The sequence below is a fragment of the Patiria miniata genome, unplaced genomic scaffold (genome assembly GCF_015706575.1).
Source record: "Patiria miniata isolate m_02_andy unplaced genomic scaffold, ASM1570657v1 HiC_scaffold_30, whole genome shotgun sequence".
Taxonomy (NCBI): domain Eukaryota; kingdom Metazoa; phylum Echinodermata; class Asteroidea; order Valvatida; family Asterinidae; genus Patiria; species Patiria miniata.
The window spans coordinates 9,172,789-9,195,382 of record NW_024037070.1 but is presented as its reverse complement, the minus strand read 5'-3'; the positions used below and the strand labels follow the sequence as shown (position 1 = coordinate 9,195,382).

General features: G+C 40.1%; 3 protein-coding genes across 5 annotated transcripts; 1 reads left to right on the top strand and 2 right to left on the bottom strand.

Moving 5' to 3' along the window:
* Positions 1 to 666: 666 nt before the first annotated feature.
* On the bottom strand, positions 667 to 5,502 carry LOC119739276 (Bardet-Biedl syndrome 10 protein homolog). 2 transcript variants are annotated; one of them, XM_038214148.1, is made up of 2 exons: positions 5,405 to 5,502; positions 667 to 4,433 (listed from the first exon to the last, which is right to left on the bottom strand). In XM_038214148.1, the coding sequence occupies exon 2, from the start codon at positions 4,424 to 4,426 to the stop codon at positions 2,504 to 2,506; it is 1,923 nt and encodes a 640-aa protein (XP_038070076.1). In that variant the 5' UTR covers positions 4,427 to 4,433; positions 5,405 to 5,502; the 3' UTR covers positions 667 to 2,503. The 2 variants fall into 2 exon arrangements, with proteins under 2 accessions (XP_038070076.1, XP_038070077.1); XM_038214149.1 differs by having other exon boundaries at positions 667 to 4,427; positions 5,405 to 5,468.
* Positions 5,503 to 5,586: 84 nt separating this feature from the next.
* On the top strand, positions 5,587 to 16,743 carry LOC119739275 (pyruvate dehydrogenase phosphatase regulatory subunit, mitochondrial-like). Of its 2 annotated transcripts, none has more exons than XM_038214147.1 (17): positions 5,587 to 5,825; positions 7,525 to 7,820; positions 8,690 to 8,823; positions 9,176 to 9,257; positions 10,131 to 10,294; positions 10,557 to 10,678; positions 10,826 to 10,940; positions 11,434 to 11,586; positions 11,968 to 12,092; positions 12,481 to 12,673; positions 12,843 to 13,001; positions 13,261 to 13,397; positions 14,121 to 14,263; positions 14,473 to 14,680; positions 14,919 to 15,008; positions 15,315 to 15,497; positions 15,826 to 16,743. In XM_038214147.1, the coding sequence occupies exons 1-17, from the start codon at positions 5,766 to 5,768 to the stop codon at positions 16,195 to 16,197; spliced, it is 2,736 nt and encodes a 911-aa protein (XP_038070075.1). In that variant the 5' UTR covers positions 5,587 to 5,765; the 3' UTR covers positions 16,198 to 16,743. The 2 variants fall into 2 exon arrangements, with proteins under 2 accessions (XP_038070075.1, XP_038070074.1); XM_038214146.1 differs by having other exon boundaries at positions 5,587 to 5,837.
* Positions 16,744 to 19,306: 2,563 nt separating this feature from the next.
* LOC119739121 (UDP-D-xylose:L-fucose alpha-1,3-D-xylosyltransferase 1-like) lies at positions 19,307 to 20,700 on the bottom strand. Its single transcript, XM_038213950.1, has 2 exons — positions 20,179 to 20,700; positions 19,307 to 19,321 (listed from the first exon to the last, which is right to left on the bottom strand). The coding sequence occupies exons 1-2, from the start codon at positions 20,698 to 20,700 to the stop codon at positions 19,307 to 19,309; spliced, it is 537 nt and encodes a 178-aa protein (XP_038069878.1).
* Positions 20,701 to 22,594: the final 1,894 nt, after the last annotated feature.

The following is a 22,594-nucleotide window of genomic DNA, read 5'->3' as shown; positions in this document are numbered from 1 at the left end:
TAAGCAGAAATAAGCCAAGCTACCAGTCACTAAGTTGGAACATATTCATGTAATGTTTTTGCTGTTAATCAGTTTAGAAGTTCATGTATAAAAAACTCTTTTGTGCTCAAACAATCTGTGTGCTGAACCAATTTCATGATCTTACCAGCTTTTCCCATACTGGTGAGAAAGTGCTTTTTTTTCCTTCTGTTTTTCACCGAATCATATTTGCACTATAATATTATTGTATAATGTTTTCAATGTTTAGTATGTACATCCCATCCAATTTAGGCGTTATACAGAAGTTTAATGTGCAATGGATTTAAGTTTTGATACTGAGAGGTTTTTTTTACAGTTGAAATTTATTTAATACAATTGTATGTACTGTATGTATTGTTATGCAAATGTAATATTTAAGTTTATAGTTTGATTTTGTTTTGATTTTCATTGTTAACCAACATACTGTTTACGATAACAGCAATTTTGCCCCTGTAATTGACATACACAATTACCATGCCTGAAGGCATTTTTGATATTGTATGTATGCAGACTCGGCATTGTACAGGCATGAGATTTTTCAGACTTTCGACGGAAATCAGACTTTTTGAATCCGAGGAAAGACATTATCAGTATGGAAAGAGCAGGCCCTTTCATTCCACTTTCAGACTTTATATTAAATTGACGATCTCATCCTTCATTGTATGGTGACCCATACATGCCATCACACATAGACTCAATCAGGCATGAGAATGAATTTCAATGGAAAAAACCCCCAGGAAACTTGTGCAAACACAGGAAAAAAGATGTGAAATCAGGCAATAAAGCCCCCAAACAGGCTCAAAACAAATAATAACGTGAAAATTTGGGCAACTGCTTGGTGCCAAGGCTGATATGCACTGGGTTCACTGCACAATGCAACAGAATCCACTGTTGCAATTTGTTGCATTTTTTATAGCAGGGTTCTTATTTCAGCCAAGTTGCATTTTGTTGCATTTGCCAGGGTGCCCGGAGAAAACCTGTCGGGGGGGGGGGGGGGGGAGGGGGTTAAGGGAAGCAGTACCTTCTAGGGGATTAAGTTTAAAACATTTCCTCTCATTTCTTCGAACTTTTTTTTTTTTTCCCTCTGAAGAAGTCCTTGCTGAGGATGAAATATCAGGCCATTTCCTTGAAGTGATTATGTGTTTTATGTTGAACCAACTTCATGAAATTAAAAGTGTGCTGAATTAATGTGCTACTATAAGTTGCACCAAAGTATTTGTATAAATAGTACTTGGAATTATTTAACAGTTTGTTCCATGTGAATTGAAAGATTATTTAGATTTACATATGTTATGAATATTAATTTGTTGCACTATGTAATTAGTATTTGATACTGTGACTGTAAGTTTAAAGAGGATGTTAACAGTATGAAGCAAACTCTTAACTTTTCAAAATGCACCTACATTTGTGTGTTGAATTTGGCTATACATAAATGAATCTTCACGTCCAACAACAATCCACCAAGTTCAACTACATGTATGTGTTGAGCTCACAACATGTCCATGGAATTTCTATGAAACAGTTTGCATTTGTCTAACAAACCAGTTAAACTATCCAATACTGAATATGAAATCTTTTTACAGAAATAATATTGCAAGATCTGTATATTTTCCCTTAGAAATCATCTTCCTCCAATTATTTGGATTCCCAAGTTTCAAAAGGATAATGGACACAATGCAGAGAAGACTTCATCAGGATTAATCTTTTACATGCCTTGTGTTTTACAAAATGGTCAACAAAAAATAAGATTCACATTTACTGAGGACTGTATATGACCGTGTGCTGAATTGTTCTGCGTCTTTGTAGAACAAAACAAACAATTGGACATCTTTTTACAATATCTATATGTGTATACTTACAAATATGAAGGTTTTGGGGTTGTTTGACTTGTTAGAGGGGCTGCATTTGTGGACATCCTAGTATGAGAACACAAATACTCAACACTATTAAAAATAGGTCTATATTTCATTGAGTAGTGTTCTACGTACTTCTCAAAGAGGCAAGATATATGGCCTTCTTTTGTCCACCCATTGAAAGCCCAAAACCCTCCTTTTAGCAGTACTTTCTGCAAAACCAAAGTATAAGAGTCTTTGAAAAACAGTAACTTTTAATGTTGATATCTGTTATATCTCAGCACACGTGCACCTAGCACAAGCACCTCATCTATTTTTGTTGAAATAAAAGAGTTACTATGTTGAAATAAATGCTTTGGTCTGCATTTTTTCCCCAAGTATATACACTGTAGTTACATTTGGTTAATTCATCTTAAGAATACTTACAACTGCCAATTTCGTGTTGTTTTCAAATGCACAATTTTTAGCTGTCGGACTAAGTCATTGTTATGGGCGTTAGGCTTACACCTTAATAAGCAAAGTTGGCAGCAGCATTTGCCTTAAAATCACAACAGAAATTCCATAATTTTTTTTGTCAAAGATGGCTCGGATTTCTTTTAAGTGTGAAGCAATTCCACAAAATTGGGCCGTGTTCAATCCGAGTCTTCATCGTCTGTGTTAGAATGATCTTCTTGTACTTCTTTAATGCCTACAATCATGTCAATCCTTAGGAGGTCTTGAACTGTTTTGATAGCATCCCTCCACAACATGTACCTAGCGGACATGGCTTCCCAAACACCAGCGTCACTGTTATCGCACAGAGCTCCCGTCCTGCCATTGACACTGATAAGAGCATTGCAGTGTCGCACTTTGGAAACAATCTCTAAAAAGGATGACTTCCTACTCTTTGGAGAGAATGAATTCCTGTGTAGGGTTCTGGGTATGCAGAGTGCTGCATCCCGGAGAATACCGATAGCTGTGCTGAGGGCAGGATCCTTCAGATTCAGGTTCCAATCTCTATCATGACCACGAGACAATATTCTGTGTAACAGGAACTCAGTACACCCTCCTCCAGGGATACAAATTCCTTGTGGCTTACACATTTCAGTTTTTTGCTGGCTGTTATTTGTTGGACTGAGATCTGATTCCAAAATAAGTGCATCAGGAGCCCCAGTCGTATCTTGCATAGCGGAACCGCAACGTCTGGCACTGGATTGGTCCAAGCTTTCTACACATTCACATTCCACGGTCATGGGATTAGATTTCCTACTTGAGGTCTTATTGATGTTGTCTCCATCTCTCATAGGTACGGCAGAAACAAAGCTGGTATCCAACCACATACGCAGAGTCTTGAGTGCATTGAGTACTGCCATGAACCACTGCCTGCATATGCCTTGAGTTGGTGCACAGAGTACCAGTTGCTTTGTGCGTACTCTCTCATCACTGAACCCTAGATGAACACCAATGTTTTGTCCAACCATTACAGATCCACAAAACTTAGCACTGCCTATTTTTAAAGTGGATCTCAAGATGTCAGTAGAATCGTAAACTATGTCGGTTTTTGTCAGCCGTGCAAGCCGGCTCAATTCTTCTTCTGGGATCATGTGAACAGCGGAAATTCTGGCAGCTCTGCAGAAGGACAGCGTTGCATCTGAGAGAAGTTCAGATGAAAGAACAAGCATCACCCCGCACTCCTTGAGATGTTCAATTAGGGACTGAGTCCGAGATGTTCCCAACTCAAGAAACATTGTCAAGTCTCTGGTACTTTTTGCTGCCAAGGTTGAACGGACATCAGGGGTCCACTTGTCAAGGGAGCAACTGAGAATGACAAATGGCACAGTGGTCAGTGTATCAAGATCGTCTGACTGGAAGGCGAAGTTTCGTGTGCACACTACGCCATCCAGAAGTTTGGATTTACTGACGGGTTGGTTAGGAACCTCCAGGCATCCCACGTCATAGTCGTTGATCAGCCCCTGCATGGTTTCGGCGAGATTGCCAACATCTTGACAACTGCCGCAGACCAATTCAACAATTAGCTCAGCCACATGATTAGTTGCGTGCATAGTAAACTTCCCACCGAGAGAAGTTCTCACAATCTTCCTGCTCATGCTTCTCAAATCTCCTCTCTTTTCTTCAACCAGATCCAAGCACACACAATGTCTCCGTAGCTCTGGTAGAACCACCTCAGGAAAGATCTCGGAATGGATGGTCTCCAGAGCTTGACTGACTGCAATCAGGTCTTGCTTACTGGAAGAATCCGAGCTTGTGCTTTTCAGTGAAACTGCATCCTGCAACTGCCTCAGTAGTTCCGTAACGATCAGCACAAACGATTTGGAATTGTCTCCCGTGACATCGTGATGACTCTTGACATGCTGCAGGATCCATCTTGCTATTGGATGAGACAAATGCAAGGAAGTCAAGATGGTGAGGCCGTCTCCAGTTATCACCACTCTGCCTGACGGTGAGGTCAGCATGGTGTGAAGTGCATTGGGACCGATGGAATCCCTCAAGAGGCCCTCTATAGTCTCGCATATCGTCACGGCAGTCAAAAGGTTAACTGGTAGCTCCTGACACATTCTGCAGCTGATAAACATTGTAATATATCTAATTGAAACAGGAATTGGAAGTTTTGCTTTAAAATGTGTGCACTGGATGTAGCTTGAGTATTAACTCCAGCTCTAATGCCTAATGGGCATTAGCATGATTAGAGCCAGACAGGGCTCTGGAGTGCTCTGAAACGTGCAAAACTAAATCTGGCCCACTTTACTCACAGTTTAGTCAGCAAATTTCTCCAAAAATTGCACTGGGGCAAAGAACATGTTCTCAGTATTTCACCAACCAAGTTTGCAGACTGAATTCAATTTTTAAAGGAGATTTTTCTTCAATATTTTGCACATGAGAGGGAAGTCAAGTGACTTCAAAATGGGGCTAAAGACTAGACTGGTGCATGTCCAACCATGGTCCAACTATTTGAAAAGAATGACCTCTTCATTCAGTGTCAATAGTCTGGTGGCTTGACTATGGAGAAATGTGTAGTAAATTGAGTCTAGTTCCCGCTTCAAGCCACATTTTTCTTAAATTCTTTTTGGATGGTTGATTGATGCAGTACTGAAGCTGTGTTGGACTGGTTGTTTTAGGTGCCAGTCTATTTTCTTGTTTTGCATGTTTTCAATACCTTAAGTTTTGGGACTCTCATACACAGTATTGAGAGTCCCAAATTTTCGGACTAGATTAGAGCTGGAGTTACTCAAGCTACACTGGATGTATTTAATTACAAACTTGAAGTTGCACACTAATAATTTCTGAGAATTATTAATCTGAGATTTTAATTATTTCCAATTTTGTTAAACACGTCTAACATAAATGTTATTTTTTGTTTAAATCATGGAGCTAAATGAAAATGAAACTGCACTCCCCTAACTTTCTAATTGTACACAGACTCACAGTCCAACAAGTGGCGTCTGGATGTATGTTACATTCTTTCCAGTTAATTATGGCCATGTTGTCGGCATTAGATCACCACAATTTCGTGAACGTGTATTTGGGATACTTACAGCAAAAAATGGGTGGTGCATCTGATACTTTCGTCACTCTTTGCTGTAGGCCTACTAACTACAACAACAACCAACAACACACCGGCCGGTGTTAAACTACCGTTGACTCTTGAGGGCGCTGTGGTGACTATATGCAGAAACTTGTCTTGTACAAATTGTATATAGTCGTATCGTATGATAGACCGTACCAAAGATCCTAGTAGCGCGCGCTCTAGGATCTTTGGACCGTACCCATTGACCTCTAAATATACATTAGCAGAGGTCAGTGATTAGACTTTGTCCTTTAATTGAAGGACATCCAGCCAGCCAGAGCTTTTAGTACTTCGAAGCATTGCCATTGCATTGGAAATGAGTGCGCTTTATGAGGCATTGGCCATTGCCATTGGGGCCTACATCTGAGACTGAGACGAACTGCGAACAGGTAGGTAATGAGGTAGGCCTAAGGTGATTTGTTTTAGTGTTAGTGAATTGAACAGGGAGACTAGTTCTCAGTAGTAGTAGTATCAAATTTGTCGAATATTATTTTCTACATTTGTTTTTGATGTGGTTTTGTAAAAAAAAAAATTAAAAAAAAATAAAGTAAGAAAATGGGGAAAAAATTCCATTACTGGATCACAACTTTACTTTTGTTGGTTCGTGTGGTACCAACTGGAAAGCTGGGCAACAATTGTTTTTTTACCAAAAATAGGCCTACTTTTCAAATTTGCAGCAACTATCACTATGGTCCTTAGAATTAAAAGAAGATTATTCAAGTTTAAAAAAAGTATTTTCAGAGTGACAAAAAGTGTAAGCATGCGGTAAGAACTAACAACAAGTAGAGGGGTCCTGAAGTACACTTCAATTACTAATACTATGATACTGTCGAGCGCAATTTGAGTCCCCCACGCAAGTTTAAACTTGCGCGTGCAAGTTTAAACTTGCGCGAGGGACTCCTGAAGCACGCAAATTACACCGCGCCATTTTCATTTGCGTGCGCAAGTTTAAACTTGTGCAAAGGCGATTGCAACCTTCTTTTGCGGGCGGGATTTTCATTGATGAAGATTTTTTTTTTTTCAAAACACGAGTACATGGAGAAATAATGGAATATATGAATGAATAAAGATATAAATAAAAAGGGGAATTCAATTAGCGTCAATGAAAAGAAACATTGAGATTTAGCAGTGCTTATCAGAGAAGTTGTTTCAGGGTACGTGGGGGCGGGGCCGGGGAGGGGACCGGGCAAGCAATCAAGTTAAGCACACTAGCGGCGATTGCTTGGAAAGTGTACTGAAGTTGTTCAATAGAGACCAGCTCCAAGTTTTTTGCTTTGTAAACCTAATTGGCATTTTATTTATATTCTTGAATGTAAATAAATCATAATTTCCTAGGGCTGGTGTAACCCGCTGTTAACGTAAAAAGAATGATTATGATCCCTTCAATTGTTCAAGTTTTGACATAATAGTAATCATTTACATTATTTTTAAAACGCTTATGTATTCTACAATTAAAACAGTACTTATTCTTAAAAAAATACTAATTGATTCAACAATTAATAAATTGGATGGTACAATAATTCATATTGTTTTTTGAATACTTGCATAACATTTCAAGCGCTGTGTACACTTCAAAAATGCATAATTTGAATTTTTTTTAATGAATTCATTACTAATTTAATTAATTAATTAAATTTATTACTTTAACAAATATTTTTTTATTGCAGGCTCAATAATTCATATTAAAAATTCTTTACAACTTAAAAACGCTATGCATATAAAATGGTAATTATTTTAAAAAGTAAAAAAAAAAAAAAAAAAATTATGAATTTAATAAAATGTTTCAAAAAAAGGCATTAAGGCATTGTCTCCCGAAGCTCAGTCATGCTATTAAATCGGAGAAAAAAATCTGTTTAAAAATAATGTTACATATCTGCATGAGTTTACCAGGGAAAAATAATTTAGCGGCTCTGTATGCGTGGCCGGGAAAATCTATGCAGTGCGCAAGTTTAAACTTGCGTGCCCAATTTGTAGCAAGGAAATGAATGCGCGCGCAAGTTTAAACTTGCGCGGGGGACTCACTTTGCGCTCGACAATACTAAATTAAAGCCCGACACATTCTGCTCATAATTTTATATTTGATTGTAGATCACGAAGCTCCACTCAAATCGAGCAGGATTCAAGTTGTCCACAATGCTACGCATCCAATCAAGCCATCTGCCTCGATGCTTGAGGGCCACCGGCAAGTATTGGGCCCCTCCTGTCCAGGCCTCTGTGACCTATCGTCAGGCTAGTGCAGCGTCAACCTCACAAGACCAAACAGTCAATGCCCTACCCCAGCAGGCTAGAGTTGTTATCTGTGGAGGGGGCATAGCGGGTCTGTCAGCGGCCTATAACCTGGCCAAACTGGGAGAGACAGACGTCGTGCTGCTGGAACAAGGAAGGTTAGACCATTGTATAATTTTGGTATTATTGAGAAATAGACTACTTGGAAAATATGGCAGAATTTTCTCCGCTTCAGCCTATAGACCATTTGCACTGCGGCCATGTTTGAACACACCTCAAAAATGGCGGCTGAATGCAATCCATCTATACATTTTTACATAGAATCACTGTCACCGACTGGTTTATTGTGCTGAACCTTTTTGCTTACCGGTTTTCCAGCCAATGTTTTGTGTAAGTTTCATCAACAATAATGTGAAATGTGGACCTACATGTATTTTACTCAGGAAATATCAAATTTTGAATGCAGTGTGGTATAACATTTTTTCCTTTCCATTGACAGTGCATAGAAAACAATTCTTATCGTAGCCTTAATAAATGAGATTTTAACAAAATGCTTATAATATGCCATTGATATATTTACAAGCATAGCAAATTTGAGCAAATTCTCTCTATGCACATCTGAGATCTTGGCCCAACTTCACAGCTCTGCTTATTACTATAAGCGAAAAAATTGTCAGCAGAGTATAAAATTACACAAGTTTGAAAGGTTTATTTAATTTATTGAAATATTTCTTATTTTAACTGGGTAGCCAACCCAAGGCAATCCCCTGGTCTCCCTCAGGGCCCTGTGACGAGAAGACAATTACAATAAAGAGAAGAAATGACAGTTTTAGACTTTGGAGGATAACCCCAGAAGAATATTCTGGGGAAACCCACAGAATCAGGCAGGGACTGAAAACCCAATCCACATGTTGGCCCAGGCAGGAATCGAACCCGGGTCACAGCGGTGGAAGGCGAGTTAAGTGCCGCTACGCCAACCGCACTCCCCCTAAGAGGTTAAAATGGCAGCTTTATTATTTGTTCACAGCTTCACATGTGGAACAACATGGCATGCTGCGGGGCTGGTAGGCGTTCTCAGACCACACCCATTGATTTTTGCTCTGTCCAAAATGAGTGCCAACTTGTATGCCAATCTGGAAGAAGACACTGGCCTGAGTTCAGGTCAGTCCCAGATTTAGGACTTTGCAAACATTAATTTCATGGATAACATATCAGTTAGGTTTTGGCGATACTCCATCCTGTCTTTGACCTTGTGAGACAAAAAAATCACATCTTGTAATGTTTGAATGGGACTTAATGTAACCGCCGCTTGGCCAGTAAGCTCGCCACGTTTGGCAGGACAGTTTGAATCGATGTAGCAGTCAGTGACTTTACTTGCATTTTCTTTGGAGATCGAACGATTTAATTTTCAGAATTGGGGTTTTCCCTTTTCACTTATGTACCAGTACCCCCCCCCCCCAAAAAGAATCTCCGTCAAAAATTGATAATAGAATTATATGGTATATACATGCAGGGTATAGGAAAATCGGATCAGTCATTTTGGCACAGACTAAGGATCGAATGACTTACCTGAAGAGAGCTGCTGCCCTCGCTAGGTGAGTATTGAAGAGCTTTTCTTTGCTATACTGGCATTAAGTATAATATTGGCGTGAAACTCAATTTCTGCGTGTTTTCTTTCATGGGTATTTCTCGTGATCTCTAGTATTGTCCTTGTTGGTAATTTCTTTTGGCTTTAAAGACTTGTTTTCTGTTCAACTTTTAGGAACTTTTCAAATGATATATTCCTGAGGTGGATTAAAGACAGATATCAGATTACAACTATTTACCATTCCCCCCCCCCCCCTGATCAATTCTGTTGTATAAGTACATGTGACAGTTCAAAGAAATATACAATATTTGTAATTTTCAGAAATGGATGGATTTGGGGGTTAGTATCTTATAGCAAACAATGTTACAATGACCTGTATAGATGCCGGAAAAACCAAGGAAAAAAATGCTATTCTTGTAGTCTAGTTCCCTGATTCTATTTCAGACGAAACAGAGCAATTTCAGGGAATTGTCAGGTCAGGGAACCAGACTAGCTGGCTTGCATCCATTCACGGCTGTGCAACCGACTGGAAAAAAATATGGACTTAATTTGGTAAAGTTGGGGCAGTATTTGAAAAAAGGTTTTGTTTTTTTCAATGATGGTGGGCTGACCATTGTTGGAAATTGATACAAACATTCCACTTTCCTTAAAAATGACAGCAGACCAGGTGCCATGATTTCCCAGGATGCCATGATTTCACAGGACTAATATTCACTTACAGCCAAGGAAGATATTTCATCATGATTTGGTGGTTGTGTTTTTGATGTTAGCAATTATTGTAAATTACCTTTACATGTAAATAGATTGTGCCAGGTCGTTTTGTGCAAGTTCTCTTTTATGTCTAATTTTACGTTTTGAATTCCATTCGATTTCCAACTAGAGCAAGGAATATAGACCACACTCTGCTGGCACCCTCTGAGGTCAATTCCATTGTCCCCTGGGTCAGAACCGATGACCTTGAAGGAGCGATACATATCCTTGACGACGGCGTCACAGACCCAACAGACACTGCTTTGTCTCTAGCAAGGGGTGCCAAAAACAGAGGTAGATAATCTTACAAGGGCTGAGCTACTATGCCAGAAATCCCAAGATAGCAGTAGTTATTACAGCTCATACATATTTATGAATCCAATACGCTTCTTTCATTGGTTGATTCCCCAATGGTCAGGGAAGTAAAAGTAGTTAACACGAAGGCGCGCATGACGTACATCCTATCAACCAAGAAAATAGTGCATCAAGATTAGCTTCTGTGCTGCTAACTACTTACAACGGCATTCTTACCCATCTTACCATCTTTCTTCCACAGGTGTCAAGCTTGTGGAAGGTGTCCAAGTCAAAGCTGTGCTGTCGGAAGACGGAAAGGTTTCTCAAGTTCAGACGTCCCTCGGTGACATCCAATGTGACTACTTTGTCAATGCAGCAGGACAGGTAAGAAACTGTCAATGTGGAACTGACTCCATGCAGGGACTGTAGAGGGCAGTGCACATGAGCCATATGGGACACACTGCTTCATGCACCAGTTCTTGCGAGTGTGTATTACCGTCTTAATGGTTATCTGATTCTTTTGTGTTTCAGTGGGGTCGAGATGTTGGGTTGATGAGTCGTCCCATAGTCAATGTACCAATGCACTCCACGGCCCATGGATACCTGGTCACTAAGCCTCTACCAGGACTGGATGTTAAGACTCCATGTAGGTAAACCTTGTTCTTGGCACACATCTATTGTTTTTCTTTTTGTCATTTGCTATTTCTTGTTAAGATTTTTTTATTGTAAAAGGTATACTTTCCGTTGTCCGATTTTATTTTTCCTTTTTAATTTTCATTTTGCTAGTTTTAGTAAGTTGTTTGGTCAAGAAAAAACAGTGAAAACACTTTTCATTTTGCTAGTTTTAGTAAGTTGTTTGGTCAAGAAAAAACAGTGAAAACACTTTTCATTTTGCTAGTTTTAGTAAGTTGTTTGGTCAAGAAAAAACAGTGAAAACACTTTTCATTTTGCTAGTTTTAGTAAGTTGTTTGGTCAAGAAAAAACAGTGAAAACACTTTTCATTTTGCTAGTTTTAGTAAGTTGTTTGGTCAAGAAAAACCAGTGAAAACATTTTTCATTTTGCTAGATCTAGTAAGTTGTTTGGTCAAGAAAAAATAGTGAATTTATAGTGGAAAAACAATGTTATCTCGGTTTTTCAGATGTACGTGACTATGACAGTTTAAATTACATTCGTGAGTGGAGCGGAGGTCTGATGTGTGGTTATTTTGCCCCCAAAGCTAAGCCAATCTTCCACGACGGAATTCCTGAAAAGTCTGCATTTTTGTCCCTCCCAGAAGACTGGGACCACTTCCGTAAGTCTAATGCATCCTAAACGAAGATCGATGCGCTGAGTGCAAGTATACGACTTGCTCACAGTCGTACCTATGATGGGTGTTACCAATGCAGTGAGGGGGGGGGGGACGGGTTTTGCACAGCCTTTACAATTTTGTTTTCATGAAAAAAATGTTAGAAATTTATTCATCGTATTTTGCCTGTATTTTTATAAACACTGTATACTCAGTGTTGTCCGAGGGCTTGTCGGTAAAAATTCACAAACAAATCAGTGAAGGATAGAACCCAACAATGGGAAAACCATTCAAACATTTTTCCCGTTTTGCATTGGGTTTTTTGTGAATAGAATGCGCCCTGGATTTCTGAACAATACAGACTTCCAAAAACTTCCTTTTTTGCAGAGTACCACTTGGACGGTTTTCTCCATCGGGTGCCAGCCGCTGACAAGATGGAAGTCAGGCAGCTGTTTACTGGGGCAGAGTGCTTCACTCCGGATCTCATGTTTCTATTTGGGGAGGTTCATGAGGTGGGCAGCTCAACTTCAGTTTTACTTTTAGAGGCCCTCACCCAATTTTAACACATTTGTAATAATCGTTTTAATGAGCTTTTTGAGGTGCTTATTACATTCTACACAACATGTCTCATAGAATTTCACAAATATTACCCCTGTTCTTCAGGCTGTGAGACCATTTTTCTGCAGTAGCTCGAGATCAGCCCATGGTCTCTACCTTCACAGGTACCCATTTATACATACCACTCTATGGCACTCCACATGCATTCATTAGAACTCTGAAATAAACACATCTACTGAACCCCCCCCCCCCCCCCCCCCAAAGGAAGATTCACAGCCCAAGCCAATCAGTACTAGTAATGAGTGCAAAACATATTTTCTCATTATGTTTTTGCCTGCCAAGATGAGGAACTATTACCTGATGACAGGTTTCAGCTCCTTGGGTATCACCATGTCTGGCGGCTTGGGACAACTCTTAGCTGAGCTGATCGTTCACGGAGAGACTTCCCTCGGATACTGGTCAGTCAACCCTCAACGTTTCTCACCTCAACAGAACAACAAGGCGTACCTTAGAGAGAGGGTTACAGAAATCGAAGGTATGGAACCATTGGGGAAGATATCGTCCAGGGTAAAACCAAATTGTAAAATTTGCATAAACTGCTAAATAAAGGGCTCTCTGTTCGAGAATCAAATGTACTTTCCTTTCATAAAGATTCTGCTTGGATCAAAAACATCCTACCCTCTAACATCTACGATTTGCTGCAGGGACCAACTATAAACTCAGCTACCCATTTGGCCAGTACAAGACAGGGAGGAAGCTACGATGTACTGCGCTGTATGCCAGACTGGCCCAAGCGGGGGCAGTGTTTGGGGAGATGATGGGGGTGGAACGACCCAAGTGGTACGTGGAAGAAGGCGACACAGGTCAGTGTATACATGTATCTATCGGGATCAAAAATCTCTGGAAAATATTTACTTTCTGGATTTGTTTTGTGTCCAGACTTTAGGATCAGCCTTTTGGCGAATGAAAGTGTCCAGCATCTTTTTGATTGCATGAGAAATTGCAGAATGCAGATTCGGTTACCTCATCCCCCATAGTGTGTGCTTACCTTCGGCATATATCACAAAGTAAAAATCGACCAATAATGTTATCGATTTGGATCTGTGTGGGTTGGTCTTACAGAAGAGTTTGTGGAGGACATCCAGCGCGGGACGTTCTCCAAGCCTGGATGGTTTGACATGGTGAAGGCCGAGTACTGGGCTTGTCGTGAATCTGTCTGCGTGATGGATATGTCCTCATTCACCAAGTTTCAGTTAGAGGTATGTAGAGTGTGTCAAATCATTGCATTGGTGGAGTGCTATGGCCTTGTGGTCTGATGCATCAAATTCAAGATCTGTTGATCCTGCCTGTCAGGCAAACAGTGCGCACTGACCAATCAGATCAGGACTTTTGGTCACCTAGTGCGCATCACTGACCAATCAGATCAGGACCTTTGGATCAGGTGACAAGGGTAGCTCGGTCAAGCTTGGTCATAAGAACTGTGGGAAATTTACATACACCATAGGTGGGCGGCGTTTATTGCTGAATCTGGAACGGTCTATATCGTCAATTTGGGGTTCAAGTCCAGCCGTTGGGCTTGTGGTGTGTCAGTGTCCTTGGGCAAGACACTTTACCACTAGTTGCTTCTCCCCTCCCAGGAGTAAGTGGTTACTGAGGCCACAGGTAGTTATTGTGTTTGAGATGACAGCATCAAGCTGTATACTCCCGAGGGAGCTGAGATAGTCTAAGGAATGTTTGAATGATGCGAGCAGCTGAGAATACTGGACAAGATCTTATAAGTGGATTCGCACATTGCCTTAAAATCTTAAATGGGTGTTGTGCACAAAAATCGTTCGTAAACCATGAGTGTTAACTCGGGTAACAAGGGCAGAGGAATGTCTAAGTTGTAGCTAATTTGAATAGCTTGTGACTATAAATCAGAGAAAAGCAATTCAAAATAAATTTTGTTTCTGGCTTTTGCTATTTATAATGTATCTTGTCAGGGCAAATCAGCTACGTCGTTACTCCAGCGTCTGTGTCCTAATGACATGGATGTTCCCGTCGGCACTGTGGTGCATTCTGGGATGCTTAACGAGAAAGGTTGCTATGAAAACGATTGCAGTATAGCCCGCTTGGGCGATGAAAGGTGAGTTATGTTTACTCAACGAAAAACAGACCAGATATGATTTGTGCATATCTTTGATTGAATTTGTCCTTTCTGTAAATCCTGTGGCCTTCCATTTGAACCTGAAGAGGACCACAAAATGCTGTAATGAGCAAATCCTTTTTCCTGATGTGTAATACAAATGTTAGAAATCAAATCTTGACTGAGTTTGTTTTCGTCCTGATTTGTAGATATTTCATCGTCTGTCCCACTATTCAGCAAGTCAAGGGATTTCACTGGATCGCGAGGCATCTGCCTAAAGATGGCTCGGTCAAGCTACGAGATGTGTCCGGTCAGTACACCGGTCTGAATGTCCTGGGACCAAAAGCCAGAGATGTCCTGCAGAAATTGACCAACACGTCACTCAACACAGCAAGCTTCAAACCATTCTGTTACAAGGTCAGCTGCCCAAATAAAAAGGGGTTGCTGTATTTATTAACACAGGGGCATACCGAAACAAAAAGTGTTGTATCACGCGGTAGTTAACATTTGTACATGGACAGAATACTGCATAGATTTATGCAAATTTATGCAAATTAATGAAAGCTGCAGATCCAAAAGGGCAAAAGGATTTAACTTTGAGTTGTTTGCATAGTTTATTCATACTTTGTTGGTTGATGATTGTTTGTTTCTGCAGGAAATCAACCTTGGATTTTGTACCGGGATCCATGCTATGACCATAACCCATGCCGGAGAGGACGGCATGTTGCTCTACGTTCCCAATGAGGTATTAAACCTTCACCTTCATCTCACAAGGAGTCCAAAGACTGCTGGGCTCTTGCTTATGTAGTAGTTGAAGTAGTGGATGCTAAAGTTCAGTGGACCATTAAGGTGGGAGATTCTGGAACAAGATGCTAAGATGCCGGGTAAGATGCTAACATGCCGGGTGGGATGCTGAAGTGGACTGTGAGTGCATCTTAGCATCCTGTTCGAGAACCTCCCGCCTTAACGGTTCAAAAATTCCCACTTTGATACGGAATGCGTATTGGCCTGCCATTCCATTACCAACTCTTCCCATTGTTTTCTATTGCAGGGTGCCGTCCATGTTTTTGACATGCTGATGAAAGCCGGTCGCGACTACGGCATACGCCCAGCGGGATATCACGCGCTCCGATGGCTGAGGGTAGAGAAATTCTACTCCTATTGGGGGATCGACTTCAACAATGAGCACACACCATTTGAAATTGGCCGAGAAATGAGAGTGAAATTTGATAAGGTAAGATTTAGTGCCCCTCTCAAAAATGTTGAAGGGGGGAGAAGCCTGCCCATTTTGCCTGTTAGTCCATGTACCGCCCTAAACCGCCCTGCTACAACACATAGTGTGGCATTGAAGAGGCCCAGGTGCACAATGACCGGGGCGTAATGGTTTGGTTTATTGGCCTATTGTTCACATCTTATCCCAGATATGGAATGCTGTGACTCCTAAGCATTGCAGTCTTTTTACCGTGCCGCTCCTATAAACTCAAGTGCAAAGTTCTTTTGACATGCAACGTGTTTTTTTCTCCGAGTCTTTTACCTCTTCTGATTTGACTTTTGAATGACAGGGAGTAGAGTTCATAGGTCAGTCAGCGTTGCTAAGGCAACAGCGTGAGGGCATCCATCGTCGGTTAGTTGCATTCGTCATGGAGGATCACAAAGTGGACAAAGATCTCTGGTGTTGGGGCAGTGAACCCATCTATCGTAACGGTCAGCTGGCCGGAATGACCACGTCCAGTAGCTTCAGCCCCACCTTAGGCTCCATGCTGTGTCTAGGCTGGCTGAACAATACTGACCCTCAGACCGGTCAGACGCAAGTGGTCACTCATGACTATGTGACCAAGGCTAAGTATGAGATTGATATCGCTGGACAGATGTTCCCAGCTAAGGCCAACCTCTACCCGCCTAAACTGGTCACTAAACAGCCCCTACATGGCTAAAAATAAGATACATGTACCTACAGTATTAGGTCAAGCTCAGGTGTGGAAGGGGAGGGGCAATATACATTCTTGAAAGCGGATGAAGCGAGTGTCAAAAAACACTTATTCTTGTGTGCTTTTGGCCTTCTTCCCTGTATACTCCCCAATGGCGTCAGTTTAACAGCAACTCAGATTTGGTGGTTTGCTTTTTTTTTTTCGGAATTTTTGGCAGTTTTAGATTTTTTTTGTTTTTTTGTTTGGTCAATTCAGTCCTACCTTCGTAATAAGTACAATATTTTGTTTATCAAGAGCTTCATATTTCTGTCTCATAATAAAAGCCAAATCACAAATCAAGATTAGTTAATTCCAAATATACTGGCATTTTATATCCAGAAAGTGATTAGAAAAATATTTTGAAATGTACAATTCTCTGTAAATTTTTATATAAAAGCTTTTGCACTTGTGGCTAATGAGAAGTTATGGTTGGTTTATACCATAGGACTAGTTCCACGGAATTAAAAAATGTAAAGGAAAAATCCTTTAAAAAAAAAAAAAAAAACAAAGAAAGATAAATCTTTGCATATGTCAAGTGCTTTGTCTTTCCTTCTGGATAATAAAAGTGGAATTGTGGTGAGCTAATGAGACCGACAAGCTAAAACATAAGGCCAAAAAAAAAAGTCTCCGGTTTCTGGTATGCTCGCGCGTCGCCGTAGCCATGCGCGTCGGCAAAATGAAAAAGTTTTTTTTTCAATGAAAGATGATATCTCAAAACCGCCAAACTCACTGGTTTGACTGGAATCCTGCTGCTGCACAATTTTAACGTGTTTTTAGATTGGGTTATGGTCGAGAATAAGCTTTATGTGACCTCTCTGGACTCCCATATATTTGCACTAAGTTTAGTCGGGCACCATTTGCAGTCATCAGCACACATTTGAAGCAAAAAAATCAGGTAAAAAAAAAAAAAAGCCGCGTCGCCGCACCACTTTTTGGGCAAGCTCCATACCAGAAACCGGAGACTTTTTTTTTTTAGCCTAAATCAAGATTTTTAATCCCCAATCATTTGTCATATGTGCGGGTTGACATGCCTCCGAGCAACAGTGATTAGATTTGCTTTTGCGGTCCCTGACCCACATAATCGTTTTCTTTGTGATTTTTATTGTCTCATTGGTTATTGTTCAACTCCCAATTGGAAAGCCCACTCCAGCTGTCTTTAAAGTGCATGCCCTCTACTTCATGATTTTTTAATAATTTCAATTTCAATTTCAATTTAAATTACATGTTTATACGTTTCTTTTGTTGTGCGTTTTCAACCACTTTTGTGTAATTTTTGTTTGGTTTTGTATCACTGTTTGTAATTCTTTGTTGAGGTCGAATAAATAATAATAATAATAATAAAAAGATACTTGCATTTTATATTCAGATACTGGATGCTTAGAAAAAGATGCTGAAATATTAAATTCTCTGTATTTTTTTTAACTCAATCTTCATAAATTTTTTAAAGTAGATAGTAGCGTTTGCACTAAATTGGGGCTAATGAGATGTTATGGTGCATGGTTTATATCATAGGAATAGTTTCACAGATATTAAACGTCTATTCTTAACTCGAAATATACAGGACAAATCCTTTATAAAAAAAAACACCCGAAAAAAGGTTTTTGAGTCGGGTCACAACGAGATGCTCTGTCAATCAATGTAGCGATGCCCTTATGGACCCCTCAGCCCTCATTAGCATGTCCACCCCTTCCAAGCTGAGTGATGTTCCTATAGGAGCTTATCAGCAACCCATCAAGATCAAGAACAACTACTTTCGTTATTAGACTTGTTAATTAGACTTGTTTAAGTCTCTCACTGACTGACTGTCGCGTGTGAGTCCAATATAGTTGACCTAATGTTATAAATTGCTGGATTAGATGTTAAAATTCCAAGGACAGAAATATGCAGAAATAAACTTTAATGGAAATTCAAGATTGCTTGCCCATATAAGCAACATGTATTCGGTGATATTTTATAAAAAGAACAATTCAATTAACAATGTGCTAAAAATGGACATCTATTATATTTTTTATTAAAAAAAAGGGTGTAAATTTTTTCCAAGAATGTTTGTATACTTTGCTAACAATAATCACCATAAAGATAATTATTATATTTCTAATCATCAGTTCTGATGATTAATCATAAAAATGGATGTTTATTTCAGTCTATTAGCGCGAAGAAAACAACAGTAGACTAGATACGTATCACAATCAAAATATAGCTATAGAAAAAACACGGGGTGTATTTAAAGAAAGGTAAAACAACAAAAATGGATGATGTTAAAATTACAACTGTCTATCTTGAAAAATAAAAATATCTGCTGTTTTAATGTAAATGGTGTCCAGTCATTCTTGTGATTTGCAGTGGGCATAAGGTGGGATATAAGTCAATGGAAGGCTATTATTAGTAAACAGTCCTTTCAGAGGCATTCACTCTGAACATGCTCCGACAGTGTTCAAAACTAGTCTATTGTTTTCAAGGGCGGATGGGGGGAGGGGGCATGCTCTTTAGTGGGCCCCGAACCCCACGCCGTCATGTTTTGGACCCACTTTTGGGGGACCAAATATCTTCTGGCCCCTCCCCCCAAAAAATTGTTCTGGATCCACCCTTGATAATGTTTGGATTTGGCCTACCTATTTTGATGAACACCATTATTGATTAATGTCCAAACCGAGCTTTAGAGTAAAGATTAACATCACCGGCCGAGGCAAAACGAATAAAAACATCAAGCTGATTATATACTTAAACCAGATCATCAGCAAATCGTCTGGAGTAGGCCCAAGACGACGGTGTACGGTGCGCCCCTAATGGCACAACAATAATTAGACCAGCGCGCCTGTATACTTGCACTAGCGTCTTGGCCATTTCGTGTCAGCGGCTTAACCTTTCTTTATTTTCTCTTTAGGCTTTCATAGGAAACCAATCACCGATCGATTCTAATACTCTTATTTAAGGAGGTATAGAGTATTGTTTTGGGACCGCAATAAAAATAAGTTTTGATAACTTTTTTTGCGTTATCCCTGCTTTTTCCACTGAATGGGGACTCTCTATGTTTAATTTCTTACTTACAGTTCAAAATATGTTTTCGTGTTATTTCTTAACTAATCTGTATCTTTATTGTGGGAATTGCGAATAAATCAAATCAAATCAAATCAAAATCCAGATCACCTTCAAGACGACGACCGAGTTATCTCAAGTCCTCTGGGTAGCCTATTTCTAAACCAACATTGGTGCATCCATGGCTTCCAACATTAATCCTTCCAATACGCACTTTTCTGATTATCTTTACAACCTCAACCCCAACAGGTCTTCATCTTTCTCACACCAACCGATCCCTTTGAAGCTAAAAAACCAATGAAATGAATGGAAAACAAATCGCATGCATGGTGTCACATTAAACTTCGTATCTTTAGTCCATGTTTGTCTATCTGCAGATAAACTTTTATAATTTCGAGCATTAGGCTATGTTTGTAATTATGTGGATTTTCGCAATATTGTCGCAATGCTTGACTTAAATTCGAATTTTCGAATTAAACAGTGATTAAAAGTCACGTGACCATTCAAGCCTCTCCCTCTGATGAGGGATAATTTTAATGATAATATGACTTTTGCAATGGACAAATCTCTTCGTTAGAAGAAATGTATTTCCTTGTTTTGTGTTGTGTTATTACTTCTCCACAGATGACTCTAAACTAGCCACCACCCAAGTTCCCTTAACTTCTTCAATTTAGCGTCATACCCATGAAGATATGAGAAATGCATTACAATTGTTTGGTTCATGTTTTGCTGTCTCCAGCCAGGGACCCGGAAGTACCACCTACCGTCGGGGTAGTTGACGTGACTGAGGGTCTTCATTGTCAACCCCCCTGTAACATTCCTAACAAGCTCTCTATTTATCAGACGGTTAAAAACCTTTTGATCTAAAGTGTTCCTATCTGTTGTATTCAACAACTGTATCCATTCCCTTACCAGACGAAATGTGTTTTCTGTTGGACGATAGTAAGTAAAACCGTCGCAAAATACGGGTTTCCTTGGAGGATCGACCTCGTTATGTGCGGCAATATCAAAGTCACCCTCGAAATCTTTGAAGGGATCTCTAACCCAAAAGGTATCGGCATCGGCAAAGAGCACCTCAAAGCCCGACTCGAGAAACTGTAAAATATAACGCGGACGTCTTCGGACGAATTGATTGTAATTGCTCCTGCCCACCAAAAGTCTTTGGGAGGTAGTCAGTTCCCCATTAGTCTTCTGGACAATCAGGAATGGGTAGATTTCCGTCTTCTTGGCCAAGTAGTCATAAGATTGCTGATCTTCGGTGATAACGGTCACGTTGGGAAAAGATGCAGTTTTGAATCTCCTGATGCTTTCCAGCATGTTTAAGGTCATGCTTAAGAAGCCCGCGTTGGTAGTGGTAAGCACCATGCTGCGTGCCTTCTCGACAGCTGCTCGGTTATTGCTTGTTGACGACTTTGCTGACGTGAAAACTGCCATCCTATGCACGAACTGGTTGGCTGCGAACGGGACACACAAAACAAATATAACCAGATGTTGTTTCCACATCGATATGATGCACCTGCTGCCCCGAATGTTCATGTTTGTTCTTTTCATATTCCGTACTGCATGCACAAATACACTTTTACACTCTTGAATTTAAAAATGTGGGCGGGGGGATCCCCCAAAAGCAGGGTTTGTCGAGTAGGGATCCCCTTTAATTGAGTGAAGGTCCCCTATGTAGGTCCAAAAACTTCATCCGTCACACGGACGGGGAACTCATAGGCCTATCTGCGAACTTTCTTTGAACCGCGTTCCGCTATAGGGCTTGCATTTAATTCGCCTAATAATACTCACCAATAAAGAGAAAACTGACGCAACAAGTGAAGCACCAAGCAATCATTAGTTTTCTTTGACGACATGCCATCGCGACTTGTAAACTGTAAACATTTGAGAGGAAAAACAAAACATTTTCGGTGTTATACTTGGTATAAGCAGGCGAGTGAACTGTTCATATCGCAAAAGTGAAAGTGAAGCGAATTTCACGACGTTAAGATATAGAAACCAAACCGTCCCATGGTAATTATCGAGCAAAGGAATTTCAGCGTACATCATTTTGGTCCTCAGAAGGCGAGCCATTCCTGGTCTACTCATGATTCTTTTAAAAAAATGTTGCTTCAAACACACGTGACCTTATTATTGTGTGACCTCATTTCCAACAGCGAATTACCAAATAAAGTTCCTGAGCTGTTTTCGAGTTTCATCCTGAAATGTATTTTCTAAATTGAAAGTTTTCTAGCAATACAAATGTTCTTCACTTTTGAATGAGACATCGACCAAAAAATGGGCCTATGTTACTTATTGAATTACTGATTCCATCCACTACACTACACCAGCAAGAGTCCGACAGTCTCCTGATGACGAACAGAACATACTGTTCGAAACGTCGAGTTAAACCACTGGTTCTTCTCAGAACCACACAACTCGCTAAGAGGTATACCATTAGCATGGTGTTACCACAAGCCTCCCATTCATTGACCGTGCTCACCATGCAAACTTGCCTTGGATTATTACTTTACAAATTTGGAATTATTGGCTGCCAGACGATAAAGTGCGGGCCGGGAGCCAGTCTGCTCGCAAAGCGGATCTGTTTGAGCCCAAAGCAAAAAAGCCTTTTTATTTTTAGAGGGCTACAGACGTCCAAACAACCCCCAAAAATTTAAAAGGTTGTTTTTGGGGGTTGGAATAAAAGATACAAGTTGATTTTTGTTTTTAAATCGAAGTTGTTGAAGAGCACCAAGAACGCATGCATTTTATGCAACGCCGCCACTCTGACGTTGCCGGCTTTACCAATATCATTATTCGTTGCTGAAAGTAAATTATCAGCATGGCAACAAACTAGTTGCTGAGTTAATGTAAACAAACGTGGTTTTCGACATTTTCCTCGAAAATATAATTATGTTTTGTATATTTCCTGTTACCTATAGACCTTCGAAATTAAAGCAACCACAAACACTATACACTTCGGCGATCTTTGACGTGTCGCTTCTGAATCTACATTTGCAGTAAAATGGTAATTTAATCGGAGAAGTACCAATCGGAAACGGTACAGTTCTTCCTGTCACCCCTTGCACTCTTGCGTTGTTGCACTATCGTATTTCTAGAGCACTTTGGCGCCTTATCCTGTGGACGCACCGGTACTACAGGTCATTAATGAGGTGTATAATTTCATGGGCCTACACAAATATCTACAAATACGTTATACAAAGAGTGAAAAGTAAACGTATGTGAACATTAATTTGGATATATATACGGAAAGTAATATAGTTTAAATGGTACGGAGCCCCCTAAGGGACGTTCAATATTTTGTTTTTATTTCGTACGCACAAGATAT

Coding starts and splice junctions, on each gene's coding strand:
- LOC119739276 (XM_038214148.1), bottom strand. CDS start 4,426: ATGTGTCAGGAGCTACCAGTTAACCTTTTGACTGCCGTGACGATATGC.
- LOC119739275 (XM_038214146.1), top strand. CDS start 5,766: ATGAGGCATTGGCCATTGCCATTGGGGCCTACATCTGAGACTGAGACG. Junction 7,821..8,689: donor GTGCTGCTGGAACAAGGAAG/GTTAGACCATTG, acceptor ATTTGTTCACAG/CTTCACATGTGGAACAACAT. Junction 13,398..14,120: donor TCACCAAGTTTCAGTTAGAG/GTATGTAGAGTG, acceptor GTATCTTGTCAG/GGCAAATCAGCTACGTCGTT.
- LOC119739121 (XM_038213950.1), bottom strand. CDS start 20,700: ATGGCAGTTTTCACGTCAGCAAAGTCGTCAACAAGCAATAACCGAGCA.